This window comes from Lampetra planeri, chromosome 29, assembly GCF_965212315.1.
Source record: "Lampetra planeri chromosome 29, kcLamPlan1.2.h2, whole genome shotgun sequence".
Classification (NCBI taxonomy): domain Eukaryota; kingdom Metazoa; phylum Chordata; class Hyperoartia; order Petromyzontiformes; family Petromyzontidae; genus Lampetra; species Lampetra planeri.
Window position 1 is genome coordinate 12372304 of NC_136135.1, and position 12069 is coordinate 12384372.

The following is a 12069-nucleotide window of genomic DNA, read 5'->3' on the forward strand; positions in this document are numbered from 1 at the left end:
GTCTTGGGACGCGTGGGTCTTGGGACGCGTGGGTGTGGGACGCGTGGGTGTGGGACGCGTGGGTATGGGACACTGGTCGTGGGACGCGTGGGTGTGGGACGCGTGGTCGTGGGACGCGTGGGTGTGGGACGCGTGGGTCTTGGGACGCTCTCCAACACGCGGGGCTCGGACTCGACTCATGGGGATGTCGATGCACGGCGCTCGTGCTGTCTCCAGGGAATCCGTCCTTCGATCGATCTGCTGCGGCTCTTCTCTCTCTCTCGACGATGAGCTGCACATAGCAACGAAAATTTGCACTGAAGTTACATTCGCATCGTTTACCATGTTACCGTGTTTACCATGTTTACCATGTTCCTATGTTGCCGTGTTTACCATGTTTAGCATGTTCCCATGTTTACCATGTTTACCATGTTCCTATGTTGCCGTGTTTACCATGTTTATCATGTTCCCATGTTTACCATGTTTACCATGTTCCTATGTTGCCGTGTTTACCATGTTTACCATGTTCCCATGTTTACCATGTTTACCATGTTATCGCGTTTACCCACTTTGATATTTGGGAACGACGGTGAGGTCCGGGTTGTGGTCGCGTTTCCAGCGAGCGGAGTGGAACGCTGCTTGCTGCTTGGGAACGAACACAGAGGATGCGGACATCCAGTGCGTGCAGTGTGTGTGCACAGTGTGTACAGTGTGTGCAGTGTGTGTGCAGTGTGTGTGCGCAGTGTGTGTGCACAGTGTGTGCAGTGTGTGCAGTGTGTATGTGCAGTGTGTGTGTAGTGTGCACAGTGTGTGTAGTGTGTGCAGTGTGTGCAGTGTGTGTAGTGTGCACAGTGTGTGCAGTGTGCACAGTGTGCACAGTGTGTGCAGTGTGCGCAGTGTGTGCACAGTGTGTGCAGTGTGTGTAGTGTGTGTAGTGTGTGCAGTGTGTGTAGTGTGCACAGTGTGTGTGTGCAGTGTGCACAGTGTGCACAGTGTGTGCAGTGTGCACAGTGTGTGCACAGTGTGTGCAGTGTGCACAGTGTGCGTAGTGTGTGCAGTGTGTGTAGTGTGTGCAGTTTGTGTAGTATGTTTAGTGTGTGCAGTGTGTGCAGTGTGTGTGTGCAGTGTGTGCAGTGCGTGCAGTGTGCGCAGTGTGTGCAGTGTGTGCGGTGTGCACAGTGTGTGTAGTGAGTGCAGTGTGTGCAGTGTGCAGTGTGTGCACAGTGTGCACAGTGTGTGTAGTTTGCAGTGTGTGCAGTGTGTGCAGTGTGCAGTGTGTGCACAGTGTGTGCACAGTGTGTGCAGTGTGTGCAGTGTGTGTGTGCAGTATGTGCAGTGTGTGCAGTATGTGCAGTGTGTGCAGTGGGCGCAGTGTGTGCAGTGTGTGCAGTGTGTGCACAGTGTGTGCACAGTGTGTGCAGTGTGTGCACAGTGTTTGTGTGCAGTGTGTGCACAGTGTGTGCACAGTGTGTGCAGTGTGTGCAGAGTTTGTGCAGTGGTGCAGTGTGCGCAGTGTGCACAGTGTGCGCAGTGTGTGCAGTGTGTGCAGTGTGCGCAGTGTGTGCAGTGTGTGTAGTGTGCAGTGTGTGCAGAGTGCAGTGTGTGCACAGTGTGTGCACAGTGTGTGCAGTGTGTGCACAGTGTGTGCAGTGTGTGTAGTGTGTGCAGTGTGCAGTGTGTGCACAGTGTGAGCAGTGTGCACAGTGTGTGCAGTGTGTGCAGTGTGGGCAGTGTGTGTGTGCAGTGTGTGTGCAGTGTGCACAGAGTGTGTAGTGTGTGCAGTGTGTGCAGTGTGTGTAGTGTGCACAGTGTGTGCAGTGTGTGTAGTTGGTGCAGTGTGTGTAGTGAGTGCAGTGTGTGCAGTGTGCACAGTGTGTGTTTGCAGTGTGCACAGTGTGCACAGTGTGGACAGTGTGTGCACAGTGTGTGCAGTGTGTGCAGTGTGTGCACAGTATGTGCAGTGTGCACAGTGTGTGCAGTGTGTGCAGTGTGTGCAGTGTGTGTGTGCAGTGTGTGTGCAGTGTGCACAGAGTGTGTAGTGTGTGCAGTGTGTGCAGTGTGTGTAGTATGCGCAGTGTGTGCAGTGTGTGTAGTGTTTGCAGTGTGTGTAGTGTGTGCAGTGTGTGCAGTGTGCACAGTGTGTGTGAAGTGTGCACAGTGTGCACAGTGTGTACACTGTGCACAGTGTGTGCACAGTGTGTGCAGTGTGTGCAGTGTGCAGTGTGTGCACAGTATGTACAGTGTGCACCGTGTGTGCAGTGTGTGCAGTGTGTGCAGTGTGTGTGTGCAGTGTGTGTGCAGTGTGCACAGAGTGTGTAGTGTGTGCAGTGTGTGCAGTGTGTGTAGTGTGCACAGTGTGTGCAGTGTGTGTAGTGTGTGCAGTGTGTGTAGTTTGTGTAGTGTGTGCAGTGTGTGCAGTGTGCACAGTGTGTGTGTGCAGTGTGCACAGTGTGCACAGTGTGTACAATGTGCACAGTGTGTGCACAGTGCGTGCAGTGTGTGCAGTGTGCACAGTGTGTGTAGTGTGTGCAGTGTGTGCAGTGTGTGTAGTGTGCACAGTGTGTGCAGTGTGCACAGTGTGCGCAGTGTGTGCAGTGGGCGCAGTGTGTGCAGTGGGTGCGGTGTGCAGTGTGTGCACAGTGCGCAGTAGGTGCAGTGTGCGCAGTGTGCACAGTGTGCACAGTGTGCAGTGTGTGCAGAAGTGCAGTGTGTGCACAGTGTGTGCACAGTGTGTGCAGTGTGTGCACAGTGTGTGTGTGCAGTGTGCGCAGTGTGTGCATTGTGCGCAGTGTGCGCAGTGTGCACAGTGTGTGTAGTGTGCGCAGTGTGTGCAGTGTGTGCAGTGTGCACAGTGTGCACAGTGTGTGTAGTGTGCGCAGTGTGCGCCGTGTGCACAGTGTGTGTAGTGTGTGCAGTGTGTGCACAGTGTGTGCAGTGTGTGCAGTGTGCGCAGTGTGCACAGTGTGCACAGTGTGTGTGGTGTGCAGTGTGTGCAGTGTGCAGTGTGTGCACAGTGTGTGCACAGTGTGTGCAGTGTGTGCACAGTGTGTGCAGTGTGTGCAGTGTGTGCACAGTGTGTTCAGTGTGCACAGTGTGTGCACAGTGTGTGCAGTGTGCACAGTGTGTGCAGTGTGCAATGTGCACAGTGTGTGCAAGTGAGTGCAGTGTGCACAAGGACGAGCAATTCTCAAGAAGAGGAGTTGTCAATCTTCGCTGGCGGCCTCGTGCACTCTGAGCCAGCCGTGCACCAGCGTGCTCCCAGCAGCAGGCGCACGCCACGCGTCGGTGTCCGCCTAAAAACCGCAGCAGCAGCGCGGGGCATCGCCGCCGTCCTCGAGTGGTGCCCAGCACCGCGGCTGCCCGCGCCGTCACACACCCCCCCCCCCGCCACCCGTCCGCTGCAGCGCCGCAACCCTCAGGGAAGTCGCGCGAATGTGGGAGGAAACAACCAAAGTCGCCCCCTTCCCATTCACCGGGAGCTCAGTAGCGTCCCTCGCCATCGCTCGAAGTTACTCCAAGCCCTTCTGGACGCATGCGCGCGACCTTCGACCATGCGAGTTCAACCCCCGATGAAGGTCGGAGAGCTGCATGGAGTTCAACAGAACTCGCAGCCACCGCCTCGTTGTGACTCAACGCAGAAGATCCCGGGGTTTCACCTCCCACGAAGCTCACGGTCCACCCCCAACCGCATCCACTGCTGCACAAACCATGGCCGTAGATGCGGATTCCTGATGCACAAATGGAAAATGGAAAAAAAAACTCTCCAGTAGAAGCAGCAGTGCGCGACTGTGGTGGCCATCCAGAACAGACAGTGCCGCGTGTAACGACGCAATGCACAAATACGAAGGAGACATCACAGCGATGATGTTACTCCAACTCAGCGACTCCTGATGCGGTGATCTGCTGGCTCGACTGCCTGCACGTGAGATCGTGGTGGCGTGGCTCTGCATCGACACCAGCAGCCGCACGGAAGAAGAAAACCGTGCTACCGTTTTGCCATGTTTACCTAGTTACCATGTTTACCACGTTACCACGGTTACCATGTTTAACGTATTTACCGTGTTACCACGTTACTATGTTTACCTAGTTACCGTGTTTACCACGTTACCACGGTTACCATGTTACCATATATTACCGTGTTTAGCAAGTTACCTTGTTTACCATGTTACCATGAATTACCATGTTTACCTAGTTACCATATTTACCACGTTACCATGTTTACCGTCTTACCACGTTGCCATGGTTACCATGTTTATCACGTTACCATGTTTTACGGTGTTAACCACGTTACCATGTTCACCATGTTACCGTGTTTACCGTGTTACCATGTTTACCGTGTTGCCATGTTTACCGGACCCGGTGACCATTTGAGGCTGAGTCGACCTAGGGAAGGCCCGGGACCGGTTCTTGTATTCGTCGCCGGTGGTGGTCTCCGTGAGTGGGAGTCGAACCCGGGCTGCCGGGTCCGTGGTGCAGCGCGGTGCTGAACCGCCACACTCCGCACGGCAGCTGTACATGGAGCTGATTCCACTGCTCTCATTACGCGCGGAGTGCTCGCCGCAAATGAACCCCCATCACGCAGCACAAACCTCCATCACGCAGCACAAACCACCATCACGCAGCACAAACCCCCATCACGCAGCACAAACCCCCATCACGCAGCACAAACCCCCATCACGCAGCACAAACCACCATCACGCAGCACAAACCCCCATCACGCAGCACAAACCCCCATAACGCAGCACAAACCCCCATCACGCAGCACAAACCCCCATCACGCAGCACAAACCCCCATCACGCAGCACAAACCCCCATCACGCAGTACAAACCCCCATCACGCAGCACAAACCCCCATCACGCAGCACAAACCACCATCACGCGAACTCCATTCATCCTCACAGCAGCAGCCTTTTGGCGAAACATCGAACAGAGTCGGCGGTCACCGCATCGCGCGCTTTCAGATGCGCTTCTGCGGCCGTCTGGAACGCTCCCCCTTCCGATGTTGGGAAGCCACTGGAGCTGTGCACTTTTAAATAATCGTCGAGATTGAAAACTCACTTCTTTAGAATGTATATTTGTGTTTAGTTAGTTGTCCTTCCCCCGGACCTCATATTAGCACGGTTGGCTACGTACGGTGCAAAAGAGGCTCAGCATACACACATACAGTACATACCTGCTTGGAACAACTATCACCCTGCGCTCTAACACCCCCACGCTCTAACACTCACGCGCACTTGTGCCATATTGTGTTTGATGCATGTACATTGTGTGTGTGTGCTGCATGCGTGATGTGTGTGTGATGCATGTACGTTGTGTGTGTACAATGCATGCGTGATGTGTGTGTGATGCTTCATGTTGTGTGTACGATGCGTGTGTTTAGCTGACACTGTAGTATACCCGCGGCTCTGCCCGCGGTTACCGCTGGGCTCCTTGGTTGCACTCTTAGCTTCAAGTTCATTCCCCGGGGTAACAGCGGCAGCAGAAATCGCACACCATGAAGCACGCGCGTGTTCGTGAACGCGCGTTGTTCGCGAGGACGTGCGAACGAGTCCCAACGCTGACCGTGTCAACCATTATCCGCTACTGCTCAGAGGAATTAGCGCCGCTCTCCTCCGGGTCCTCCCCGCGCTGCGCCAGGCCCATTATAACGGCACGCGGTGGCTTGGTGTCACCAGGGCTCTCTCTCTCACGCGCACACGAAACACAAAATCCCCTCCCCGTGTAGCCCACGCCATGATGTTAGGGCAAAAGCTGTTAGCGCAGCACTTGAAGCGGTGGGTGGCGCGCACCACGCCCGGCCCCCTTTGTCTCCCTAGTGGCGATGATTACGCACCGCACCAGATACTCATTTGAGGCTGAGTCGACCTAGGGGAGGGCCAGATAATCGTCACTGGTGTTGGCCGTGAGCGGAAATTGAACTCGGGTTTGTAGCGCAATAGCTGCTACACTTACCGCTCCCTCCATGCACCTCCTTTGTCTGCCACTCTGGTACCAGCCTCGCCCGGCCGCCATCGTCCCATCTAGCCATGACGTCTCCTCCTGCCCGAGCGCACTTTCCCGAACGACGCCTGTGATTTGCGTTTCCACGCTAATCCACGCGTTCCTCTTGTAAGCGGCTCAGCTATTCATAGCACGTGACTCTCCGCGCTTCTTAGCGCACTCTCCAACCATGGACCGTATGACCGGCCACGTCTCTGATCCTTCTCTTCCATTAGCTGGTCGTAGAGCCATGGCAAGGAGTCGGTTAAGTCGCGGGCACACTCCGTGCTCTGGGATTTAAGAGGGCGCCTCTCAATCGCCACCGTTACAACACCCGCTGCGGAATGTTTCTAGCGTGTATATGTGCAAACCATTAGACGAATTCTTTCACTCAGCGCGCGTGTTACCTCATTAGCGTTGCACGGGCCAAGAATGCGCTCGATCTCGTCCGAACTGGGAAGCTAAGCAGTTTGAGCCTGCCTAGCGCTCTCCAGATTATTGCCATGGCTTAGCTCAAGCAGCCCGCTCCGATCGCTTCTCTTCTCCTGAGATGTTAACTACCTCGCCTGGTATACACGGGGTCGTGGGTTCGAGCCGGACCCTGACGCCTGCTGCTGTATATTTGTAGTGTGAATGTCTCTCTCTCTCTCTCTTTCCCCGTGGTCGCGTGGATCGTTTTGTCTGCGGGTCCTCCGGTTTTTTTCGCTCCACATTGAGAATCAACTTCACGCGTTTCGGGTATTTGGCTGCCAGAATTTTACAAAAGATGATAAGCCACTTCGTTGAGCCATTATTTGTGACCATGTCGTTTCTGAAAAAGAGCGATACAGCTCTAAACAAAAACTAAACACATGTTTTTATTTTAAGAGCTAAGCCCTACGACGCTGCGTAGCTCTTTGCCAGAAGCGACCTGGTTATCACAAATGATGGCATATCACGTGGAGATTTATAGCAGCAGCCAAACACTCCAAACGCGTGACGTTCATTCTAAATGTGGAGGGGGAAAACAGGAGGACCCGGAGAAAAATCCACGCGACCACGGAGAGAGAGAGAAAAAAAGATACCGTAAACTCCAAGTATACAGCGGGACTTACCTGGTCAAATAAAACAAAATGCAGCCTGGGCACTGGACTCGAGTCGCGCTCGGCCCCCTCCCCCGTTCGTGCGTCTGTCACCGCCGGCTGCGACTCGTTGCGCAGCCGTCGTGAGCGGGGAGCGTCGGAGCGGTTCACACGACGCCGCACTGCTAACCCGGCGACCCGAGTTCGATTCCCGCTTAAAGGCCAACACCAGAGGCGATGATCTGAACCGGTTCTGTGCCTCCCCCTAGGTCGGCGCAGCCTCAAATGAGTACCTGGTGCAGTGTGTAAACATCGCCACTGGGAAGACAAATGCGGCCGGGCGTGGTGCTGGCCACCCACCCCCTCGGTGTGCCATGCCGGCCTTCATCGGTGCTTGCTAACAAAACGTGCCCCAACAGTCTTCTAAGGCTACAAGGGGGGTCTTTGTGTTTTCTCACAGCGCGATATTTACACGGGGACATCTAATCATCCATGTGCGTATCATCTTCTTCCTGTAGTTGGACTTCACGTGCAAATAGAGAAGTTGCTTCAAACTCGTACGGCTGCAGATTGTTCAACACGAACAATCCTGGCACACGAGTCCCAGTGGCGTAGCGAGCGTGGGGGCAGGGAAGGCAGGGGGTGCCTTCCCCATCCCCCCCCCGTGGCCAAAGCTACGAATTTGGGCCCCCATGACCACCACCATGAGATTTGTTTTCAAACTGCTGTGGCAGAAAAGCAACAACTTATTTAAGACGCCGTCTAAATTATATTGTTTTTACGAATGCTTTCACATAGAACTCTGTTTCTGGGATAGTTATTCCATTAGATACGCGTCAATTATATTGCAAAAGAGGTAACGACGGAACTGGAGTGGCTGCATTTTGCGAAGTCGGAGCGCCCCTACAGCGTTACATGTTCGAGACCTCAATGTGTGACCGTGCGAGACAAATCAAATATTGGGGCCGCACCTAACCAATCTCCGCATCCCCTGAGCTGATAGTGCAGCCACTGAGCCACTGCACGAGTCACCTAAGTGTGGCGGACTCTTCTTCTGCGGAAGGATCTCATTTAGAAGGCAGTGATTCTCCTTTCCGCGTCGCCTCGACCAAGAGTCCGTGACTCGGTCGGGTGGAGCGAGCGGCTCGCAGACGGAAGGGTTGCGAGTTCCAACCCGAGATGGGGCTTCACTAAGCACATCATCTCTCCGGAGTCGATACAAAAAAAAGAAGTGCCGCTTTGTCGATAAATCTAACGAATATGCTCGCCCCCGTCGTAAGAATGTGGAAGTTCCATCACTGGCTCCGGGCTGTAAACGAGCGATGTGCGCCGACTCACTGCTCGCTTGAGCCGGGCGGCGCCAAGCTACGAGTGCGTAGCTTGGCGCCGCGGACGATGCCGCCGCAGCCGCCGACGCCGCTGACGCCGCGTGCTTTGACCCTGGCGCAGGGCTCCCGCTGCCGGGGCTGTTCGCGCACCCGGGGGAGCTGCCAGGGCGGCAGTGCCGGCGCCGGAAAGCCCGCACCGTCTTCTCCGACTCGCAGCTCTCGGGCCTGGAGAAGCGATTCGAGGTGCAGCGCTACCTCTCCACGCCCGAGCGCGTCGAGCTCGCGGCCGCCCTCAGCCTCTCCGAGACCCAGGTGGGCGCCGCCGCCGCCGCTCCCCGCTCACCATCGCGATTCATCACCGTCGTCATCATCGCCACCGTCATCATCATCGTCACCGTCATCATCATCACCGTCAAGATAATCGTCACCATCATCTTCATCATCACCGTCATCACCATCAACGTCACCATCATCATCGCCGTTATAATCTTCATCGCCACCGTCATCGCTACCGTCATCATCATCATCATCGTCACCATCATCATTATCACCGTCATAATTAGCGTCATCGTTATCAACGTCATCATCACCACCATCATCATCATCATCACCTTCATCATCACCGTCATTATTACCGTCATCATCATTATCATCACCGTCATCACCATCAGCAGCAGCCGTGGTCAATCCACTGCTGGATGAAGGCGTCCCCCCAAGCCGGAGACGTCTCTCACACCGCGGGGTGCAATGCTGTGTAATACATTTTTGTCCGTGCTCCGATCCGCGTGTAATGCGATTCCAAGCGATACCCAGCCAGGGGAGGCAGAGCCTCACCTGGCAAACTCCAATGAAAATAGCTGTTACGAAAAGTAAAAAAAAAGTTTTACAAATATCATTTTTACACTGATCTGTGTTATAAATGTCATTTATGTACGATTCCAATAATTTTTATAGTAAAAATCGCCAAATTTGCGGAGCTCCGCTGCAGATACAGGAAAATACGAGAGGTGAGGCAGCGACGAGCTCAGCCTCCCCTCTGATTGCGCAACCCCTCAGTAACTGGATGGAGCGCGGGCAATAAGCGCGTGCCTGTTATTATCTCAGTATGTCACCAATGTAGTGTTTTTAGACCCCTTCATTTCATGTCCTCGCCTTCCATACTCCAGGTAACCTATTTCACGTATGTGTATACAGATATTTAGGCTCGCTGGTCCCGTCATGAAACTGCAATGAAAAAGCACCAGGGGAGGCAGCTATCACATCTGCTTCACCGAGGGGGTGTGTCTAACACGCCCGCTCCGTGAGGCCACGCCCCCCGTGAGGCCACGCCCCACTCCGTGTGGGAATCTGGCTCTGACACGAGCCAGTGCCTCCCCAGCCATTGACCTCACCGCACGTCGCTGTACCCAGCAAAGCGTCTCCCTCTCCCACAGCCAGGGGGTCGCCACCCTGCGGCTCCGGAGCCGCATATGGCTCTTTAAGGACTGACTCGTGACGTTATTCACGTGCATTGCGGCTCTTGGAATATTGAAATACATTCGAAAAGAAGTTACTCTTCTTGCTTTTGTGATTGCCTACCCCTGCCCATAGCGATTTGTCTCACACTTTGGTTTTTGTTCAAATTTATTTGTTCGTTAATGAGCCACTTCCAGCGATCCAGGATGGAACAATCCACCTGCGCACGAGCTGGATTGTATCGCTCCGTCTCCTCTGCCCGACGACATCCACACGACCCAAACAGCAGGCGTGCCGCGGAGCTGCGATTATACAACGCGTGTTGCACAATTCATCTGTGTGTAGGTCGGCCCCACAGCAGGAAGGACCTGAGTTCCATTCCCGATTCGGGTGCCTCTCTGCATTGATGTATTGTCTCCCCCTGTTCTGCATGGGTTTCCTCTGGGTTCTCCAGTTTCCTCCCATAGCAAAAAAAAACCATTGGCAAAATATCAACGAAGTGGCTTATCATTACGTTGAAATGTAAAGCAGCCAAATACTAAATGCGTGATTTTGATTCTAAATGTGGAGGGAAAAACTGGAGGAAGACCCGGAGAAAAATCCACGACACCACTGGGAGAGAGAAAGAGAGAACACGAAAATTCCCAAAATACAGCAGGCGTCAGGGTCGGGATTGAACTGACAACCTCCTGCATACCAGGCGAGGTAGTTAACATCTCGCCACGGGGAGTGAGACATTCACACTCAAAATTATTAACAGGCGTCAGCGTCGGGCTGTAACCCACGACTTCGTGTATGCCAGGCGAGACTGGGTGGAATGCTGTAACCGTCGTTCTCCGGCAGGTGAAGACCTGGTTCCAAAATCGGCGCATGAAGCACAAGAAGCAGATGAGGAAAGGCTCCGACGAGAAGGGCAGCAAGGAGGAGGAGGCGGCGGCCGAAGGCAGCAGCCCCGAGCCGAGCGGCAGAGACGGCGCTGCCCCAGGCAGGGCCGAGGACGACGGCTCGCGGCTCGCGTCGGGAGCCGCGCAGAGCGAGAGGGGACCTCGGAAAGAACAGGGGGCGGAGGATGATGATGACGAGGAGGAGGATGAGGAGATCGAGATCGTCGAAGATGGAGAGTTCTATTCGCTACAGCATCATCCGCCCGTCCAGGGCAGTCACTAGCGCTGCTGACCGCTTGACTGCCCCGTGCAGGGGAGCCCCGCAGCCGCGTGTATCTGCCCCGTTCCACACAGCCACGGGCAAGCGGTTCGTTGTAGCAGAGATTGTCTTGACACTTCGGCTTTCGCGACCAATATCATCCATAATAGAGGTTTACAATCTAAGGTTGTAAAAGTTGTTGCTTGGCTCTCCAACACACCGGTGTGCTGTACTAATAACGAATTGGCACGTTCTCTTTTCTTGACAAACCTTACTAATTGGCTGTGTCGGGTGGTGGCGGGTTTAACGACACATTTATATATTTACGTGACCTAACCCAAAAAAAACTGTATTATAGAGATTGTTTTGCTTCAGTTCTAATATATTTTAACGTTATAGTTCTGCTTTGTATAACCATTGTAGTATATGGAGGCATTGTTAGTATTTATATTCTATGTGCGCGCGTGTGTGTGTGTTGTACGTTAAAGGGAGCGGTGGCACAGCGATTAGCGCACTGCGCCTACGAACCTGGCGACTCGAGTTCGATTCCCGCTCACAGCCAGCATCACTGGCGATTATTTGAACGAATCCTGGGTCTCCCCTAGGTCGACTCGGCCTCAAATAAGTACCTGGTCCGGTGTGTAAAAGTCAGCACTGGGAAAATAAAGGCGGCCGTGCGTGTTACTGACCACCCACCCCCTCGTGCGCCGTGCCGGCCTTCATAGGTGCTCGCTAACAACACTTGCTCCAACAGTCTCTTAAGGCTACACGGAGGACCTTTGTCTTTATACATGGATCGATCTACCCGCTCCGTGTGTGGGGCGCTCGGTGGCACTTGCAGCTGAGTTTCTTGAGCGCTTGGAATGGTGGCTGGGAGAGCTTCGTGAGTCTGTGAGCATTCCTTCCACCCACACGACACCATCATCACCAGTCATCAGCAGTCATCATTATTAACCTGTGAGTTTCATCGTGGTAACAATAGTTATGATAATTAAGCGTATTTGCTATTTTGCCGCTGTTGTTATTCTAGCGCACGGCGATCATCACGCAGCAAGGGCGCTGCTGTGTCTCACAAACACAGCCTGTGGCAGTTCCACAGTAGGGGGCGATGTTTATGCTGTGTG

At 54.1% G+C, this 12069-nt stretch overlaps 1 protein-coding gene across 1 annotated transcript in view; it reads left to right on the plus strand.

Moving 5' to 3' along the window:
• The window catches only part of BSX (brain specific homeobox), a 40887-nt gene extending 29918 nt beyond the window's left edge, over positions 1-10969 (plus strand). Inside the window, exons 2-3 of the mRNA XM_078608290.1 lie at positions 8469-8659; positions 10646-10969. Of these exons, the coding sequence (XP_078464416.1) occupies positions 8469-8659; positions 10646-10969 (515 nt within the window). The remainder of the gene's footprint in view (positions 1-8468; positions 8660-10645) is intronic.
• Positions 10970-12069: the final 1100 nt, after the last annotated feature.